The following is a 22,120-nucleotide window of genomic DNA, read 5'->3' on the forward strand; positions in this document are numbered from 1 at the left end:
CAGATGCGACGTGTGCCCATCCATCGCGATCCGTCGCTAATACAGGTCTATGGGCAAAAAACGCATTCTGCAAGCACATTTGCAGGATCCATTTTTTACCCATAGTGACGGATTGCGACGGAGCAAAAAAGACGGAAGTGTGAAAGTAGCCTTAGGCTATGTGCGCATGTTGAGTATTTGCTTGCAGAAATTTCTGCAAGGTTTCTGCATCTCTTGGCAGGAAAAATGCTGCAGAAAGAATGCGCATTTTTTCATGTGTTTTGTACAGCAATGAATGCTTTTTTGAGCTTTTTTTCTTGGTTCCACACCACCTTTTTCATGCTGATGCAGTAGTAGGGCTTGGTGTCAGCAGCTGTCATTGACACCTAGCTCTAGGCTTAGTAATGAACAGGTGTCAGCTCGACACCCTCATTACTAAGCCTATAAGTAAACAGAAACACACACATTGTCACTAACCTATGTAGGAGCATTAACAGAACGAACATACATAGACTGTAACTAGACAGCAACTGGTAATTTTAAAGAAAAAAAAATGAAAAAAAGAAATTGCCTGGGCACCCACAGGTTAGTAATGGAGAGGTGTCTATAAGATACCTCTCCATTACTAACCCCATAGTGATAGTGTATAAAAACACAGAGACCCAGAATAAAGTCCTTTATTTGAAATAATGACACAGACTCCTTTAATAATCTTAATTAAACTATACTCACCGAATGCCTATTCCACAGACGCCAACATCTCCTGCAACAAAAATAAACTAATAAACCACAATGTTCCTCACCTGTCCGCCGAGAAGATAATCCATAATATCCCACAACAAACCTAATCACTTTGACAGCCGGCGATACTCCCGCAGTGTATCACTAAGCTGCCGTGAGAGTTCACCAGAGTTCAACAGCTGATCAGCTCCGGTGATCTCCCTTACAGCACCGCTGCTTGGGGAAAGTTCTCACGCAGCAGTGCTGTAAGTGAGAGCACCGGAGCTGATGAACTCCGGAGAACTCTCACGGCAGCTCCGTGATGCACTGACAGGAGGTAATCGCTTCCGCAGTGTATCGCTAGTGGCCGGGTAGAGAGGACACATCTCCCGATGTGACTGTTGTACAGGTGAGATCGCTGTGGGACACTTGGGGTTACGTGGACTACGGTGGACAGTTGAGTAGATAGATGTTGGTTTATTATTTTACATTATTTCTAGGAGACGAGGTCATCGGGGATTGGGCGTTAAGGTGAGTATAATGGGTTTTTATATTTATTTGAATGTGTATGTAATTTTCCCTTTTCTTTTTAACTATGAGCATAGGCACCTGCAGATGAGACTACGTCTCCCATCAGCGGCACCAGCTCTCACTGTTATCAGTGACAGCAGATGCAGCCCGATGGGGCAGTAGTCTCATCGGCCCACGCCTGTGGGTCAGTTGCTGGGTCACGCTGACATCTGACAGCATGATGCTGAAGCGCTGTGACCGACAATATCGGCTATAGCTTTACCGCGGGTGACAGTCACAGCTGCGGGGTCTTGCTGACATCTGCCAGCATGACAACACAGCGGCTATCTTACCGGCGGTTGCTTTACTGCCTATAAGAAGCACCACGCCGGTGTTTCCCACGCTGTCTCACAGATGACAGCGTGGGAAACACCATAGGAATCCGGTAAAACACAAAACAAAAACTCAGCAAGTCTGCAAACATTTTTATACCTGCATTTTTGCTGCAGATTTGACTGACTCAATTGAAGTCAATGGGTGCGGAAACGCTGCAGAAACGCAAAAAGAATTGACATGCTGTTTGATGTCCTAAATGGTTTCACAGCAGTGTATGTAGCTAGCTTTGATTGCTGGAATTACGGGCAAATGCTAACTGTGTGACACAGCCGACATCTGCCGGGTATGACATGGGCTTAGTTTCTGAGCCTGTTCTAATTACCCACAGCTGACGTAGAATATGCTATTACATCCAAGGGAAGCATCTACATAACAAGTTTCAGAAACGTAGCAAATACTTCAAACCCTATTCAAGAGATATCACTTGGGACCAGTCAAACAGATGAATTCCAAGTTTATTACAAAATGTTTCAATTTTTCGTTTACAGTTTCCCAATTTTTTTTTATGCAAAATGAGCATTTGCTACATTCAAATGTCAAGTTACCTCCAATACTTTATAAAGGACCTGCTCTAGATGGCGCATTCTTTTATGTCACGTCTGTTTTAGTAAGTAGTTATATTGCCAATGAAATAACAATTCTGGTGAGTCTCTACATAGAACTTCATGTTGTGCTGTTCCTCTGTTATTCCATCTGGAAATGTATGTATCATCTGACGGTGTAGGGACAGACCTTATTAACAAGGGTAAATTGTTCTAATTGTGTTTTTCCAGAGCCGTTTAATGAAGCTGCAAGTAAGAACAGACAGATGTTTCCTGGCGGCGCCAAATCCATGGCAAATACATTAGGTGGTTACTTTGATACACAGTTCAAAAGAACGTTTGAAGGAGAAGCCTACTCCGATCCATTAAGACAAAGGCGACAATATCGGATGCAGCAGGCGAAGAAGAACTTAGGAAAAACATTCCTCCCATCTAATGGGGAAAAGAAGCCGTAAGTAAAACAGCCCTGAAATGGCAACGGTCTGGATAGGAAAAGGCTGCTGAGTGGTCAAAGAGCCTCAAGAAAGGGAGTAAATCAGATGGGTGGCATTTGTTTGTTTTTTTCATTTCTACTGCTCGGAAGCCAAACGGTGTATGTACACACAAAATCTTTTAGACTTGGGCAAACCGCAAAGGGTTTTCCCAGAAGACGACACTTGGAATTACACATCAGTATGAAGTTGTGCTCAAAAGTTTACATACCCCAGCAGAATTTTTTCTTTCTTTTTCTTTCTTTTTTCAGAGAATATGAATGATAACACCAAAACTTTTTCTAAGCTCATGGTTAGTGGTTGGGTGAAGCCATTTATTGTGAAACTATTGTGTTTTCTATTTTTAAATCATAATGACAACGCAAAACATCCAAATGACCCTGATCAAAAGTGCACATACCCCATTTCTTAATACCGTGTATTGCCCCCTCTATCATCAATGACAGCTTGAAGTCTTTTGTGGTAGTTGTAGATGAGGTTTTTTATTTTCTCAGATGGTAAAGCTGCCCACTCTTCTTGGTAAAAAGCCTCCAGTTCCTGTAAATTCCTGAGCTATCTAGCATGAACTGCCGGCCTTTGGTCTCCCCAGAGCGGCTCATTGATATTGAGGTCAGGAGGCTGAGATGGCCTCTCCAGAACCTTCACTTTGTTCTGCTGTAGCCAATGACAGGTCGACTTGGCCTTATGTTCGGATCATGTTGCTTCTTCCGGGCTGATTACTGCAAATTTGCCTCTAGTATTTGCAGATAACGTGCTGCATTCATCTTTCCTTCAACTTTGACCAAGTTTCCTGTGCTTTTGTAGCTCACACATCCCCAAAACATCAGCGATCCACCTGCGTGCTGTACAGTAGGAATGGTGTTCGTTTCATCATAGGCCTTGTTGACCTCTCTCCAAATGTAACGTTTATGGTTGTGGCCAAAAAGTTCAGTTTTGATCTCATCACTCCAAATTACCTTTTTCCAGAAGTTTTGAGGCTTGTCTCTGTGCTGACCTGACCGTGGTTTTGTTTTTACAGAGCCCCTGATTTTCCATTTGTTAATCACAGTTTGAACGCTGCTGACTGGCATTATGAATTCCTTGGATATCTTTTTGTATCCCTTTTCTGTTTTATGCAGTTCAACTACCTTTTGCCGTAGATCCGTTGACAATTCTTTTGCTTTCCCCATGACTCACAATCCAGAAACGAAGTGGCTGGATGAAAGATGCAGGAGTCTGTCTGGATCCCAGAAACTCACTCAGCTTTTATGCACACACACTGATTACAAGCCAACAGGTCACAGGTGTGGATGTTACCTTTAGGAGCCATTCAAACCCATTTGTGTGAACTTCTGTGCATGTTATCAGGCCAAAATCACCAGGATATGTGCACTTTTGATCAGGATCATTTGGATGTTTTGGGTTGACATTATGATTTAGTAAGAGAAACCACAGTAGTTTGACAATAAATGGCTTCACCCAACCACTAACCATGAGTGGAGAAAAAGTTTTGGTGTTATCATTCATATTCTCTGAAAAAAAGGCCAAAAAAGCAAAAATTCTGCTGGGGGTATGTAAACTTTTGAGCACAAATGTATTTTGTCCAAATGCTTTTTTTTGCATCTTTTTGGTAGTTCTTCGAGTGCTACCTTCCTTATTTCAAACCAGTTGTGGCATTTTTTTTACCTTTTTTCCATCCTTTTTGGGTTGTTGTCTTTAATGTTGTCTTCCGGTCATTTTCTCTCCATTCACTAGCGAAGAAACCGCTGACTGAGGCAAAAATGCTGGGAAAACGATCACAGAGACACCCTGGCGGTGTCTACCAGGTGTATTTTGAGCTTTCCCCTTGACTTCTGTTGTAAAGTACAGAGCATTTTCTGAGCGTAAAATGCAGGAAGAATGGTCATGTTTCTTCTCTTAGCTGGTCGGCGACTTTTGAAATCTGAAGAAGTTAAAAACGTTCAAAAGCCTGAATATATGAACAGCAACTGGTTTCTATATAGAAATGCAGATGTTCATTCTTTTGACTATTTTCTGAGTGCTTTTTCAGGTAGATATCAGAATAGCCCCATCTGAAAAAAAACCTTAATGTAACGCTATGAAAAACAGTAATAGGCCGGATCACACTTGCGAGAAACTCGCACGTGTCTCTCGCATCAATACTCGGCACTCGGGACCGGTGTATGCGGCTGCATAGAAATACATGTAGCTGCACGCTCTGGTCCTGAGTGCTGGGTATTGATATGAGAGATTCGTGTGAATTTCCTGCATCCCACTCACAAGTGTGACCCCGGCCTTACGCTGCACCCTACTGCAGGGCCTGAGATGTGTTCATGGCTCCGGATTCTGTGACCCTCGCTAGAATTTACGCTGCATTGTAACTATAGACGATAACATGGTCGTTGCCACTGGTGTCAGACAGGCTCCTACCGGTAACCTTTGTAAGGACCAGCTATATGTGATCACCACTCTAATTTATTTTCTTGTTGCATATTTCAGGTCTGGAGCTGGCAGCTTTTATGGGACTCTTAGTGGCCCAATTTCAGCCTTCAGTGCCGAAGTTAAACCAAGAAAAGCTTATACTGCACCAGGAAAAAACTTCTACACAAACCCTCCCAAGCAGGGCACAGGATTCGGGTAATGTCCTCCTGTGACCTTGCTGTGTCCATACCTGGACCATACCTGGTCTCTGCAGCCTTAGTACTGACTGGTTTCTTCTTCGCAGATATCCAAACCTCACCATTGGCAAAGTCTATACTTATTCCTCTGACAATTATGACATCTCTAAAGAGCTCGTGCAGGTAACTCAAATTTGACGCTTGTTCATCTGATGTTTATCTGTTTTTGCTGTAATCTTGAGATCTAATTCTACAGATAGTGACTGTGTAAAGGAGCATAAAAAGGGGCTGAGCTCACCTGTAGTATGAATGTATAAGTGCACAAATACACTATGTGGCCAATATATGATCATATCCGTACACGATGCGTCATTGAATTCCAATATTGCTGTAAACGTTATAACATAAGGCATGGTAACTGCATCTTGAATATGTTTGGAAAACAGCTAGAATGTCAAAACTTGTCACTGTCCAAATATTTCTGGCCTTTCTGTAGCTGTGATCAGACTTTATCGATAATGTCATGTGTGGATTAATTGCATTTTTACTGCCGTTCCATTGCTACAATGCAATAAAAATGCCTGTAGGTTTTATTATCTGTACATTTTCTCATCTCATTCAAGATGTGTGGAAAAACCTGCAAATAAAACCCACATTTTCGGTAACTGACATGTTGCAGAGTTCACCAGTCAGTTTTCAGGTCAGCGGACATGAAATATGTATGAATCCCATTCACTTTGCTGAAGCTGCGGGACGCTGTGTTTTCTCAGCAGTGAAAATCCACATTGAAAAAAAAACTCACTAAATAATCAATGTGAGAACCTGCACTGTCCCCAGGTCGGCAGTACAGTATATAGTTCTCGCTCTTGTTCCCGCTACTCCCCTTAGTATTTCATCTTTATGTCTGCTGTAGAGTTGAAGAGATATGGGCCTTTTTATTTGGAGCTGCGGTTTATGGTCTTTACCAAGTGGGCGTGGCTCACAGGATTCTCTAGAGGCGTGTCTTTAGGCTGCTCTGCATTATTATCCCGTGAGCCACGCCCCCTTGCAACATTAATATGATAGTGACAACAAGTCCTGCAGAGGCCCTTGGTGAAACATTGAAGGGCGCACTGGTGGTGCAGTCTGGAGGGGAGTCCTGGGAATGTCCCCTGTAACATTTTCCAAAACTCCAGTAAATAGATCCATGTTTCGAACTATAATGGCCTCTCCTGCTTTTTTATCTGCCATCTTCACTGCAACACCCACCGGACCGCTGCAACCGACCATCAGCATAGTCATGGTGGAGGGTAGCAACTGCGCAACTGAAACGCCTATCATTGGTTTTGAGAGGTTCAACATAAAACTCGGGCCAGAGTGACTCTAAAATGGACCATTAGAGCATCTGTCTGCATTATGCCTTATAGCAAAAGTGATTAGAACCCCCCCCAAAAAAAATTTCTAAAATACTGCAGTTTTCATATCGGCCACTAGATGTCAGCACAATAGAGCTTATGTTTTACTACCTGCGGGTGATCGGTCTGGTCACTCTATGATCAGTGCAGTGCAATGACATACATTCACCCGATGCAGAAGGATGAAAAAGGGACAGGTGAAGGTAAAAATATAGTTGGCGTATTGAAGACGCTTCTCCCACAGTGCCATCCCCCACATTTTTCTTGGTGTCTCAGGGTGATCTCTCATTTCAGCATTGCTGTGCAATATACTGGAGATAATAAAGACTTAATAAAAAGGCTGGAGACTTCAGGCGACAGGGCCCTTCACATGAGGCCATCACCTTACCCTGTGCATACATATCACATTAACCTGATGCACTATTAATGGGGTCTGTTGACAGCCTAATGTGCATCAGTGGCAGATATTTGGGGAGAGTGACTTCAATAAGCCCGATCTGCTGAAACGTCGCTGCTGTCATTAGCAGGACCTCATTCAATAATTGTGCATGCTAAGTCGAGTCTATGGGTAAGTTGGAGTTCGCCATCTTGTGTGTGTCACTAGCCATAAGCTTCCGATACATGTTCGGCCCATAGCTATTCCTCTCAAATTCGCCATATACGTGCACGCTCGCCTGAGCCGAGCATGTGTGTGTTTTCTATAAAGAGGCAGAAATAAGCCATTGTCAGACACTGGCGGGAACAGAATTTGCCCAATTCTACTTTCCCTCGTCATAAAGAGAGGGTTGAACTGTGGCACAAAAATATGACATCCTCTAAGGAGTGAAAGTAACCACCATCATGAATGATCTTGAGTTCTCCTGTACTTTCCTTTAGTATCTGTTTTTATTGAATCCGCGTCTTCCCATTGCCTCCAGATATAAAAGATTATATATTATTGTGTCAGATCTAAAAATAAGGTGCCATCTTGTAACATCTGCTCAGCACGTATTGTGTGTTTTCATCACAGAAAGAGATGGAACGGCACAAATCAAAACTTAAAGCTGGTGCTTTCAGGCTAAACCTTTATCCAAAGGAATATTTTGACATAAATCCCTACCGGACTGACAAACCTTTACCACCACTGAAGAGTAAGAAAGAGATGAAAGCTAATGTGAAGCCATTTAAGCCAAGTTCACCGGGTAAGGAGGTAGGTAAAATGTGTGATAATAACCCTGTTAGGCCGGTTTCACACTAGTGTTTTGAGGGGCTGCGGACGGCTGCGGACTTCCTCCGTGAAACCCCGCCCTCACCTCCGCCGCTAGCTCCGCCTACTTCTGCATGCGGCCTGCGTACCTATCTTTATCACTAGGTACGCAGGTCATGCCGTTATATGTGGATGCTTCCGCATGCGTCGTTTTGACGATGCGGCGACCAGCGTAGAACGCAGCGTGTAGTAATTTTTTTTTTCTCCACATACAGCGGCACAACCTGCGTACCTAATGTTAAAGATAGGTACGCAGGCCGCATGCAGAAGTAGGCGGAGATAGCAGCAGAGGTGCGGCCGAGGGCGGGGCTTCACAGAGGAAGTCCGCAGCTCCTCAAAACGCTAGTGTGAAACTAGCCTTATATTGGATTTATAAAATGGGTGCCATATTATGGCCACGTGCAATTGGTGAGTTTTTGGTCAGTATTTTACATCAGTATTTGTAAGCCAAAACCAGGAGAGGGTGATAAATGCAGAAGTGGTGCATATGTTTCTATTATACTTTTCCTCTAATTGTTTCACTCCTGGTTTTGGCTTACAAATACTGATGTAAAAAACTGACCAAATACTGAATGTGTGCCCATGTTCTAGGAGGATAAAGCTGCACAGAAGGAAAGATCATTTTGTCCTTAGGGTGTGTGCACGTCTTTTTTACTCCCTTCACGACATTTGACTTACCAATAAGTCACGGTCAGATAGGGGTTCTCGACCGATGACGTATAGGTACGTCATGGTGATTGTGTGTAGCACAGGAGCTGTGCCAGTGTGATCGCCGTCGGGAGCTCAGTCTATGTGATAGTCGAGCCTCGACTCTCACAGCCAGGAGCGGTGCTTGGACCACCCGCGGCTATTTAACCCTCTAAATGCCGCAATCGATATTGATCATAACGTTAAGGAGGCTGGGAGAGGGAAGAGGCTCCCTCTCTCTTCCGATCAGCGTCTGAGAGGCTTCTGTCAGTGTAAGGCCTCATTCCCACGTGTGCATAAAAACCCTGAGTGCAATGCAAAAAAAAATTGCATTACACTCTCACCAATGCAATTAAATGAGTCAGTGCTCATCTGCAAGTTTTCTCTCAGCTCTAATCGAACTGAGTAGAATATTGCGGCATGCTGTGATTGACTGCGTAGAACCGACGAGACTCCCCAATGCAAGTCTATAAGTGCGAGAAAGAAATCGGACAGCACACGGACCATGTGTATGCCCCCCGATCTCAAAGGAAACTCGAAATTTCATCAGCCAAGTAGAGTAAATTCACAGACAGAACCGTCAGAATAAAGAGATTAGATATATAGAATATATAGATATCCTGTAGGTACATAATGTCATAAGCCCCCTACAAATAATAAACTTTCACCCCTGTGTGCCTTTCACGTGGCACTAAAGGGTGTTTAGCCTTATTTAACTTATTAACTAAATAAATAATTTTAAGAAAGTAACGTTGCATCCCTCCTATTTTTGATAACCAGCCAAGGTAAAGCAGACAGCTCTGGGCTTCTATTAACAGGCTGGGAAGGTCCCAGGTTATTGGGCACTTTCCAGACTAAAAATACCAGCACGGAGCCACCCCAGAATTGTCGCATCACATTAGATGCGCCAATTGTGGCGCTTTGTCCAGCCGTTCCTGATTGCCCTGGTGCAGTGGCAATCGAGATAATGGTTGTTGGCGTTGATGACAGCTGTAATTTGTCAAAAATCACAGCTGGCATCAAGCCCTGGTGTTAGTAATGGAGAGGTGTCTAATCAGACATCCCCATTACTAACCTGGTAATCAAAACCCACACTCAGAAAAATGCTTTAAATTAATAAAAACTCCCCCACACTATCCCTTGTTCACCTATTGAAAATAAAAAAATTCCCATGCAGGTCCACCGTAATCCACCGAACCCCATTTAGTCCAGAAATGGATACCTGAAAAACATAAAGACAGAAATAAAGAGACTGTCCCTCGTTCAACACTTTATTAGTAGAACTGGTCCCATAAAGCACCAATATAGTCCTCTTTCCCTGAATTTGTCTCCAGCAACTGTAAAGTTCCTGCTATTCACAGGTGCCAGGTACTGACTACAACGCTCATCAGTGTCACTGACTCATGCTGCACTCAGCGAGAACCGGTGACAATGATGAGCATTGTAGTCAGTACCCGGCGCCTGTGAATAGCAGGAACTTCACTGCTATTCACAGTCGCCGGAGCTAGATTCAGGGAAAGTGGACTACATCGATGCTTTGTGGAACCAGTTCTACTAATAAATTGGTGAACGAGGGACTGTTTCTTGTTTTTGTTTCTGCCTTTTTATGTTTTTCAGTTATCTATTTCTGGACTGCATCAGACCACTCACAATTGACGTGACTTTGAAGTGCCTATGTGACAGAAAATACCCAAAAGTGACATCTTAAATACTACACCCCTCAAAACCACATTCAAGAAGTTTATTAACCCATCAAATGCTTCACAGGATTTAAAGCACTGTGAAGGAAAAAATAAGATTTTACTTTTTCCAACAAAAATGTTGCTTTAGCATTTTCTCAAGAGTAACAGCAGGAAATGTACTGAACAATTTTTCCTGAGTACGTTGGTACCTAATATGTGGAGAAAAACTACTGTTTAGGCGCACAGCAGGTCTCCGAGGAGAGGGAACGCCATTTGATTTTTGGATCGCAAAATTGGCTGGAATAAATAGTGGATGCCATATCATGTTTGCAGAGCCCCTGATGTAGCTAAACAGTGGAAACTTCCCACAAGTGATTCCATTTTGGAAACTAGACCCTTCAAGGAATTTATCTAGGGGTGTGGGGAGCACCTTGAATTCACAGGTGCTTCTCAGAATTTTAAAACTTTGAGCCATGAAAATGAAAAAAAAATCACATTTTTCCCACAAAACTGTTGCTTTAGTCCCAAATTGTTAATTTTCACAAGAGTAACAAGAGAAAATGGACTGAACACTTTATCCCGTAAGTGGTGTAAAACTACTGTTTGGGTGCACGGCATGGCTCAGAAGGGAAGGAGCACCAACTGAATTCCGGAGCTCAAATTTGGCTAGAATAGATTGCGGATGCCTTGTCACATTTGAAGAGCCCCTGACATACCAAAACAGCAGAAACTCCCACAAGTGACCCTATTTTGGAAACAACACCTCTTGAGCTATTCATCTCGGGGTGTAGTGAGCATTTTTAACCCTCTGGCAATTCACAGAATTGTATAACATTTGGCTGAGTACCGTACATACTTGAGTATAAGCCGAGATTTTCAGCCCAAAATTTTGGGCTGAAAGTGCCCCTCTCGGCTTATACTCGAGTCACGGGGGGCGGCAGGGTCGGCGGGTGAGGGGGAGAGGGCGCTGAGGCATACTCACCTAGTCCCGGTGCTCCTGACGCTCCCTCTGCCCGTCCCACGGTCTTCGGTGCTGCAGCTCTTCCTCTGTTCAGCGGTCACGTGGGACTGCTGATTAGAGAAATGAATATGCGGCTCCACCTCCCATAGGGGTGGAGCCGCATATTCATTTCTCTAATCAGCGGTGCCGGTGATCGCTGATAGAGGAAGAGGCTGCGGCACCAAAGACCGTGTGACGGGCAGAGGGAGCGGGACGCCGGGAGCAGGTAAGTATGTAATATTCACCTGTCCGCGTTCCACCCGCCGGGCGCCGCTCTGTCTTCGCGTCCTCTTGCTCTGACTGTTCAGGTCAGAGGGCGCGGTGACGCATATAGTGTGCGCGGCGCCCTCTGCCTGATCAGTCAGTGCGGAGAGACGCCGGGACGGGACGCCGGGAGCTGCAAGCAAGAGAAGTGAGTATGGCATTTTTTTTTTTTATTGCAGCAGCAATGGCACAGCTTTATATGGCACAGCTATGGGGCAATAATGAACGGCGCAGAGCACTATATGGCACAGCTATGGGGCAATAATGAACGGTGCAGAGCACTATATGGCAGAGCTATGGGGCAATAATAAACGGCGCAGAGCACTATATGGCAGCTATGGCGCAATAATGAACGGCGCAGAGCACTATATGGCAGCTATGGGGCAATAATGAACGGCGCAGAGCACTATATGGCACAGCTTTCTATGGTACATCTATGGGGCAATAATGAACGGCGCAGAGCACTATATGGCACAGCTATGGGGCAATAATGAACGGTGCAGAGCACTAAATGGCACAGCTATGGGGCAATAATGAACGTTGCAGAGCACTATATGGCACAGCTTTCTATGGTACATCTATGGGGAAATAATGAACGGCGCAGAGTACTATATGGCAGCTATGGGGCAATAATGAACGGCGCAGAGCACTATATAACAGCTATGGGGCAATAATGAACGGCACAGAGCACTATATGGCAGCTATGGGGCAATAATGAACGGCGCAGAGCACTATATGGCACAGCTTTCTATGGTACATCTATGGGGAAATAATGAACGGCGCAGAGTACTATATGGCAGCTATGGGGCAATAATGAACGGCGCAGAGCACTATATGGCAGCTATGGGGCAATAATGAACGGCGCAGAGCACTATATGGCAGCTATGGGGCAATAATGAACGGCGCAGAGCACTATATGGCAGCTATGGGGCAATAATGAACGGCGCAGAGCACTATATGGCACAGCTTTCTATGGTACATCTATGGGGAAATAATGAACGGCGCAGAGTACTATATGGCAGCTATGGGGCAATAATGAACGGCGCAGAGCACTATATGGCAGCTATGGAGCAATAATGAACAGCGCAGAGCACTATATGGCACAGCTATGGGGCAATAATGAACGGTGCAGAGCACTATATGGCACTGCTATGGGGCCATAATGAACAGTATGGAGCATCTATTTTTATTTTTGAAATTCACCGGTAGCTGCTGCATTTTCCACCCTAGGCTTATACTCGAGTCAATAAGTTTTCCCAGTTTTTTGTGGCAAAATTAGGGGGGTCGGCTTATACTCGAGTATATACGGTAAATGGAAAATTACCATGTTTTTCCTCTAAAATGTTGCTTTGGCCCCACGTTTTTAATTTTCAAAATGGATAATCGGAGTTAATGAACATTACAATATTTGTTACACAATTTCCCCTCAGTATGTCAATATCCCATGTGGTCAAAAACTACTTTTCAGGCACAGTGCAAAGCTCAGAAGGGAAAAAGCGGCATAATTTAGTGCAGATTTTGCTTTTATGGTTTGTGAGTGCCATAACCCACTGGAAGAGCCTCTGAGGTGCCAGAACAGAAGAACCCACTATAAGTGCAGCAATCGTATTGACACCACAGGTGTGCAGTGAAGAAAAAAATATTAAATTTTTCCACAAAAAATGTTGTTTTAGCCCAAAATTTTATATTTTCACAAAAAAATAGGTAAAAATGACACCAAAACATACAATTCCTGCTGAACGTGGCAATACCCCATAAGTGGCTGTACAGTACTGCTTAGCCACGTGGCGAGACTCAGGAGGGATGGAACGCTATTCCACTCATGGAGAGCATGTTTTCCAAGAATAGTTTGCGGACTCCATATACAGAGCCCCTAACTGCTAGAAAGCACAATCCCCCCTCTTGTGAATCCATTATGGAAATTACACCCCTCTGGGAATTTATCTACAGGTGTATTGAGATGATTTTGACTCCATGGGTGTTTTCCAGAAACAAGAAGCAGTGGATGTTGCGGAGTGAAAATTACAAATCTGCCATTGTAGTGCCCAGTACACTATGCCCAGCTTATGCTTCTGGAGACATACGCCTGTAAATTAGGCGGGCTCTCGTCACTACAGAAATGCCAAGCATGTGGACACTAAACATGGTTTAGGCACACTAGGGCTCAGAAGAGAGGGGGTATTTAGATTTGAGAGCCTGCCTAATTTTATTTATTTATTTTTTTTACATAAATGTACCTGTTTATTGGTGTAACATTTTTTTCTCTTTTTGTTCTTTAATTTATGATTTTTTTTCAAATATTTTTACAATTTTTTTTAATTTTATTATTTGGTCCCTCTATGGGATGCTAACTTCTATTAGTCTGATTGATGGTATAATGCATTGCAATTAGCTGTCAGTGTGACTCTGACAGAACACCTTTCAGGCCATGCTTCTGGCATGGTCTACACAGGCCACCATAGCTGTCAGACCCAGAGGTTGTCATGATGACCTTGGGTTTCCATGGGAACAATCAGTAGCCTGCTATGACAACGCAGGGGTGTCGATGGGCGTCTCATCCCTCTGCCAGCTTTCTAAATGCTGCGATTGCCATTGATCGTGGTATTTAGGGGTTAAATATACCTGTCACCCCCCCAGCCAGGGCATTTTTAAGTAAAAGAGCCACCTTCTGCAGCACTAAGGCTGCATTCTGTGAAGGTGGCTCTTATGTTTTTGCTCCCTAATAATGCTGATATACTGTATTCAGTTTTATAAATTGCGCGCCATACCTGTATTGTGTCCAGTGGGTACGTTTTTTCCCCTGGACTCAGCCACCTCCCAGCCGTCCATCATCCCCTCAGTGTGTTGGTCGCCGCCTCCTCTGTTTGTATTCAGGTAACCGGCGCCTGCGCTGTGCTCTCATTTTTTGGGCATGCGCCATGCGCGCTGCCCTGGAACTCACATCAGCTGATCTAATGATCTCGCGCCTGCATGTAGCGGAGGCCCGAGATCCCGCCCCGCAGTGTGTTATGATTTATTCACACTGCGGGGCTGGGAATCTGGCACATGCATAGTTATTATCTGCATCTGTCCCCATCTCCCTCCCCCTCTTTCCGCCAGCATGGTACGACTTGTTTGCACTGCAGCGTCATAGTGATCACAAGCTGCAGACGAGTCGTATAACGCTGGAGGAAAGAGGCGGAGGGAGATGGAGACAGCCGCAGATAATAACTGTGCATGTGCCAGATTCCCAGCCCCGTAGTGTGAATAAATCATAACACACTGCGGGGCGGGATCTCGGGCCTCCGCTACACGCAGGCGCGAGATCATTAGATCAGCTGATGTGAGTTCCAGGGCAGCGTGCACGGCGCATGCCCAAAAAATGAGAGCGCAGGCACCGGTTACGTGAATACAAACAGAGGAGGCGGCGACCGGCGCACTGAGGGCATGATTGACGGCTGGGAGGTGGTTGAGTCCGGGGGAAAAAACGTACCCACCGTACCCACAAAATACGGGTATGGCACGCGATTTATAAAACTGAATATTTCAGCGTTATTAGGAAGCAAAACCATAAGATCCACCTTCACAGAATGCAGCCTTAGTGCTGCAGAAGGTGGCTCTTTTACTTAAAAACGCCATGGGGGGTGGGGCGGGGGGGGTGACAGGTTCCCTTTAAGGCTTCTTTCACATTTACGTTGGTATGGGGCCGTCACAAAGTGTCAGCGCGACGTACCAACATACCTTTGTGAGTTTGTGCATAACGTGAGCAGTATTTCAACGCGTCCGCTGCCCATTCTAAAGTCCCGGGGAGGAGAGAGAGATTTCCACCCGGGCATGCGCAGTTCAAAATGCAGGATGCAACGTACGAAAAAATGTTCCCTTGAACGTTTTTTCAAAACGAGGGGCCGCCAAAACCCGACGCATCCAGTGGACGACGCATGCAACGTATGGCCATACGTCGCAATGCGTCGCTAATGCAAGTCTATGGTGCAAAAACGCATCCTGCGGGCAACTTTTTTTCTCCAAAACGACGCATTGTGACGGTTCCAAAACAACGGAAATGTGAAATAAGCTTAAGTCGAGCTCCCAGAGGCCATAGTGCGGGCACATCATTTTGCTGGAAGCCAATCCTGACCATAACGTAAACTTACATAAAATGTTGTGAAGCGGTTAAGGAAAACCTGTCATCCTATTCCTATTGTCTTATTTAAAGGGCAACTAAACTTTTAAAAAACTCATCTTGGTTTATAAGACTCTGTAGTCTGCAAACGTCTTAAAAGGAATTCATCACTTCATTTCCTGCTGTCCAAACCATGAGCAGTATGCATCAGAGACTAGCTAAGGCTATGTGCACACGTTGCGAATTTGCCTGAGGATTTTTCCGCACTGAATCTGCACCTCTTGGCAGAAAACGCAGTTGCGTTTTTGATGCATTTTTTGCGCGGTTTTGATGTGTTTTTTTATGCAAATTTGTATACGTTTTTGAAAGCTAATAAAGATCTCTTATTGAACAAAAAAAAAAGATTTGTGATGTCATTTCTTGTCCAACCTCCTCTTTTACATTTGTCCAACCCACACTACATTAAACACAGATAGATAGATAGATAGAGAAAAAGAAAACAAAAAGCAGCACCAAAAGAGAACAAAGGGTGCAAAAAATCATTCCAGGTATGTATCAAACCTCATGCTATTATCCAGAAAAATGAAGGCAGCACTCCAATAGAAAAAATAAATGTGGTTTATTGGCCCATGTGCGACGTTTCAGTCCAAGACCTTGAGAAAGGTCCACATCTTGGACTGAAACGTTGCACATGGGCCAATAAACCACATTTATTTTTTCTAATGGAGTGCTGCCTTCATTTTTCTGGATAATAGATAGATAAATAGATAGATAGAAGGAATGAGATAGACAGATAGATCGATCTATGGATAGATGTAGATAGATCTATGGATAGATTTATCTATAGATAGATATATCCATATCTATCTCAATAGATATATCCATATATATATATATATATATATATATATATATATAATAGCAAGGCCGATGTTTATTAGTCAAAAATGGTTAATTTTTGCAAAAAAAAATGGCATGGGCTCCCGTGCAATTTTCTGCGCCAGAGGGGGAAAGCCGACGGCCGGGGGAATATATTTGTAGCCTGGAAATGGGGTAATACCCATGGCCCCTTCCCATGCTATGAATATCTGCCTGCAGCTGTCTGCATAGCCTTTATTGGCTATTAAAATAGGGGGACACCCAAAAAAATGACGTGGGGCCCCCCTATATTTTATAGCCAGAAAGGCATGGGCAGACAGCTGCAGGCTGATATTCATAGCCTAGAGAGGGGCCATGGATATTTGCCCCCCCCCCCCTTACCGGCTACAAATAGCATCTCTTCCCACTCCACTGTAGCGGTGGGATATGTGGTAATAAGTGGTTAATGTCGCCTTTGTATTGTAAGACGCCTATCCATTATTAATCCTATTATAGTGAAAGAGTTAAAAAAAAAAGACAGCCAGAATAAAGTATTTTTATATTCTTAATTTCACCATACTTACCATATTCGATCGCCTGCAAAAAATAAAAAAATAATAAACCAACCGTATACTCACTTTCCGCCGTAGTCCAATTAATAACGAGTGTCCCATGATGATCTCCTCTACAGGACAGTGACATCAGGTGATGTCACCGCTCTATAGCGCCTCCAGAGACAATGGCTCCTGCTGTGCATCACTGAAGAGGTTACAGTAGTTCAGGCTCTCACTTTATGGCAAAGCTGCATGGGAATTTTCCCACACAGCAGTGCCGCAAGTGAGAGTAGGAACTATTTCTCACAGCGGCGGAGGTATACAGTGAGGATGGATACCTTCCGTCACTGTATCGCCGGAGCCTCTGGAGAGCGGTCGCATCAGCTAATGTGGCAGCTCTCCACGGGAGATCGTCGTGGGACACTCGTATTAATTGGATTTCTGCGGATCAGGGAGTTTATTGTTTGTTTATTATTTTTAATATTTTTTACCAGTGAGCAATGGCTTTGGGGATCAAGGTGATGGTGAGTATGTACTGTATATTGTATGTCTGTCGATATGTATGAACTGTATGTTATGTTATATGTACGTGTTGTATGAACTGTATGTATGTACTGTATGTTGTATGTTCTGTATGTTGTATGCACTGTATGTTCTGTATGTTGTATATTCTGTATGTTGTATGTGTGTATTTGTTTTTTTTTTTACACTTGAACACAGTAGCCGGATGAAGGGACCATACTGTCCCATCATCCGGCTACCTGTCACTTTAGCAGGCATAACCGGATGGGAATAGTAGTCCCATTGGACGATACCTGCCTACATACAGATCCACACACACACACCCACGCACAGAAACACACAGCCCCGTGATCCCTGCACACAGACACACACAGCCCCACAGACACACACAGCCCTGCAGACCACCGCAGACACACACAAACACCAGCACACTGACACGCACATCTTCACCGCGCACACATAGTCTCCGCCCATACACTCTTCCCCCTCCCGATCAGCCGAGTTTCTCGCACCCAATTCCGCAGCAAATCTTTTTTAAACCTGCGGTTTTGCTGTGAATTGGCCTGACACAATGGAAGTCAATGGGTGAAGAAACACTGGAAATCTGCACAAAGAATCAACATGCTGTGGAAAAAACAACGCTGCGTTTCCGCTCGTTTTTTTTTCCAGCAGCATGTGCACAGCGGATTTGGTTTTCCATAGGTTAACATGCTACTGTAAAATGTATGGAAAACTGCTGCAGATCCGCTGCGTCAAAAACGCTGCGGATCCACGGGCAAATCCGCAACGTGTGCACATAGCCTTACACGATTGCAGCCAGGTATGTTGTTCTCTGAAACGTTCCGACATTTCAGCAAAAACATTGAAAGGACCAGTCTGCTCCAAATAATTGACATGTCTTGCTCGTGTGTATATATAAGGAGAGACCTGTCAATCATTTGGAGCGCTGTGGGGAGAGGCCAGACTCATCTCATCTCTCTCTATGGTCCCTGTCTGGCTCTGCAAACTCTTTTCTCGTAAACATAACCGACAGCAATCATGCAGCTAGTCTCTGATTTCTGCTGCCTGGTGCTTTCGGCAGAAATAATATAGCGCAAATTTCCTTTTAAAGCAATTTATAGCTGATGGTTCCCAAAGAACGTGGACCGCTTTTACCTAACCAAAAAGTATACCTAGGTACGTGATCTCCACAAATGTATATACATTATAAATGTATAATGAGTTGATTAACTATATCTGCATTTTTCTCAATTGTATCAGTCCGCAGTATGTAACAGATAACTTTCTGAAACTTTATTCTTTTCATTCAGTTTCTAAGTGTTGCTTTTATTCTGGTTTATAATAATAAATATTCTTTTGCAGCTAGTTGTTATAACAGCGCACACTCACATCCAGATATAAACCTATAACTGACAGTCTTTGACATTTATGGTCAGCTATAGCTGTCGGACCTCAAAGCCATAAAATATTGTTATGGTGTCACTGGGATACCGCAACAGAGTGTCGTCGGACGATCGCAGCATCTGGTGACACATACACCTGCGGTAGTTAGAACGGCATCACTGTCCTATTACAAGTTCTGGCTTTCTTTGCTCTGGTGCTTCAATGGTTATACTGCTTAGCTGTACTCCTGGACTTCTGTCTTGAGTTGTATCAGCTGTTCTGAGTTACTTACTCAAAGCAGTTATAAGAACCCTCCTCCTTGCTTCTGACCTTGCCAGTGATTGTTACCTCTACATGGTTTGGAGTTGAAGGAGAGACATTAGCATTTGGAGTAGGCGGTTAGAGTTTTTCCAAATATTGATGCATAGAGTTTGTTGGCATGTTTATCCTTATCCTCTCCCATTTGATTTTTTCCTTCCTATTCCTCCCATTTCCCACTCTGTTGTGTTGTGAGTGTATTTGTATGATTGTAGTTTTCTTTTATCTCTGTCTCTTTACCCCTGTAAGTCTGGTTAGTGTTTGTCTACACACTTTGGCCTCACATCTCCCTGGATGGGGATGGGAACAGATAGGGTAAGGGTACCGTCACACAGTGGCACCTTGGTCGCTAGGACGGCACAATCCGTGACGTTCCAGCGATATCCTTGCGATCTCGCTGTGTCTGACACGCTACTGCGATCAGGGACCCCGCTGAGAATCGTACGTCGTAGCAGATCGTTTGAAACTTTATTTCGTCGCTGGATCTCCCGCTGACATCGCTGAATCGGCGTGTGTGACGCCGATTCAGCAATGTCTTCACTGGTAACCAGGGTAAACATCGGGTTACTAAGCGCAGGGCCGCGCTTAGTAACCCGATATTTACCCTGGTTACCAGTGTAAATGTAAAAAGAAAAACACTACATACTTACATTCCCGGTGTCTGGTCATGTCCCTCGCCTTCAGCTTCCCGCACTGACTGGTGAGCGCCGGCCAGCCGTAAAGTACAGCGGTGACGTCACCGCTCTGCTTTCCGGCTGTCCAGCGCTCACTGTCAGTGCAGAGAAGCACAGCGCCGAGGGACGCGACAGGAATGTAAGTATGTAGTGTTTTTTTTTTTTTTTTAACGTTTACTCTGGTAACCAGGGTAAACATCGGGTTACTAAGAGCGGCCCTGCGCTTAGTAACCCGATGTTTACCCTGGTTACCGGGGACTTCGGGATCGTTGGTCGCTGGAGAGCTGTCTGTGTGACAGCTCTCCAGCGACCAAACAGTGTGACGGTACCCTAAGATAATAATAATAATAATTTTTATTTATATAGCGCCAACATATTCCGCAGCGCTTTACAAATTATAGAAAGGACTTGTACAGACAATAGACATTACAGCATAACAGAAATACAGTTCAAAACAGATACCAGGAGGAGTGAGGGCCCTGCTCGCAAGCTTACAAACTATGAGGAAAAGGGGAGACACGAGAGGTGGATGGTAACAATTGCTTTAGTTATTCGGACCAGCCATAGTGTAAGATAGAAGCATAGCAAGGTATGAGACCGGGAGACAGGCATATCCTAGGGCACTCCTAATTCGAGTGATCGGGTATGTGCCTGCAGTCCCTTGTCACTTCATGACATATGGTGTAAGTGCTAGAACTACATATGTCAGTGCACATGTGCACCGGTATCAACAAACGCACATCATTTTTATATATAAATGTTGCCGATCTAAGGGAATTTCAATACACACCCACATATCGATAATCTGCACACTTTCCATCCATCAGTGACAGTACACTGCTTGTGTACCTAGTGTAGACATAAATGCAATGATACAATTATCGACCTTTCTTGGACCATCATAATTTGAATTCCTAATAATTCACACTGCACAGACAGTGTAAGCTATCCAGTATAGTGAAGTGAATGTAGCTCCATTAGTATCCTGTCTTTGTTGCTAAACTGCTCAATTGCGTATGTCTTCTAATTTTATTTATTAACTTATTTTCTTGCAATTTCTGTTACCAGCCAGGAGGTATGAAGGCAGGGACATTTGACCCATATCCATCGCACTCTAATGAGTCCTACGGAAAAAAGTCTACAAAAAGTGCTGTAAAAGGAGGAAAGACCTTCCAGCCTTCAGCAGGGCCCAAATCATATCCTATAAGAAGTATCTTGGAATCACATGTTATAAAGTAAGGGCTATAGTCATTAAGAATTCAGACTTTACTTTTTTTTTCCCCAATGAATTAACCTCTATAAATTAGGTGAAGAGCAGTAACTGAAGACTTTGTAGCTACAAAAGTTAGTAAAGCATAGGACATATACAGTATATATATATATATATATATATATATATATACATATATACAGTACAGACCAAAAGTTTGGACACACCTTCTCTTTTAAATATTTTTCTATAATTTCATGACTATGTAAATTGTACATTCACACTGAAGGCATCAAAACTATGAATTAACGCATGTGGAATTATATACTTAACAAAAAAGTGTGAAACAACTGAAATTACGTATTATATTCTAGGTTCTTCAAAGTAGCCACCTATTGCTTTGATGACCGCTTTGCACACTCTTGGCATTCTCTTGATGAGCTTCAAGAGGTAGTCACCGGGAATGGTTTTCACTTCACAGGTGTGCCCTGTCAGGTTTAATAAATGGGATTTCTTGCCTTATAAATGGGGTTGGGACCATCAGTTGTGTTGTGCAGAAGTCTGGTGGATACACAGCTGATAGTCCTACTGAATAGACTGTTAGAATTTGTATTATGGCTAGAAAAAAGCAGCTAAGTAAAGAAAAACGAGTGGCCATCATTACTTTAAGAAATGAAGGTCAGTCAGTCCGAAAAATTGGGCAAACTTTGAAAGTGTCCCCAAGTGCAGTGGCAAAAACCATCAAGCACTACAAAGAAACTGGCTCACATGAGGACCGCCCAAGGAAAGGAAGACCAAGAGTCACCTCTGCTTCTGAGGATAGGTTTATCCGAGTCACCAGCCTCAGAAATCGCAGGTTAACAGCTCAGATTAGAGACCAGGTCAATGCCACACAGAGTTCTAGCAGCAGACACATCTCTACAATAACTGTTAAGAGGAGACTTTGTGCAGCAGGCCTTCATGGTAAAATAGCTGCTAGGAAACCACTGCTAAG

General features: G+C 43.9%; 1 protein-coding gene across 1 annotated transcript in view; it reads left to right on the plus strand.

Moving 5' to 3' along the window:
• The window catches only part of CFAP96 (cilia and flagella associated protein 96), a 36,720-nt gene that overhangs the window by 12,164 nt on the left and 2,436 nt on the right, over positions 1-22,120 (plus strand). Inside the window, exons 3-7 of the mRNA XM_069745775.1 lie at positions 2,379-2,598; positions 5,117-5,254; positions 5,343-5,418; positions 7,639-7,818; positions 20,985-21,151. Of these exons, the coding sequence (XP_069601876.1) occupies positions 2,379-2,598; positions 5,117-5,254; positions 5,343-5,418; positions 7,639-7,818; positions 20,985-21,151 (781 nt within the window). The remainder of the gene's footprint in view (positions 1-2,378; positions 2,599-5,116; positions 5,255-5,342; positions 5,419-7,638; positions 7,819-20,984; positions 21,152-22,120) is intronic.

The sequence above is a fragment of the Ranitomeya imitator genome, chromosome 1 (genome assembly GCF_032444005.1).
Source record: "Ranitomeya imitator isolate aRanImi1 chromosome 1, aRanImi1.pri, whole genome shotgun sequence".
In the NCBI taxonomy this organism is placed as follows: Eukaryota; Metazoa; Chordata; class Amphibia; order Anura; family Dendrobatidae; genus Ranitomeya; species Ranitomeya imitator.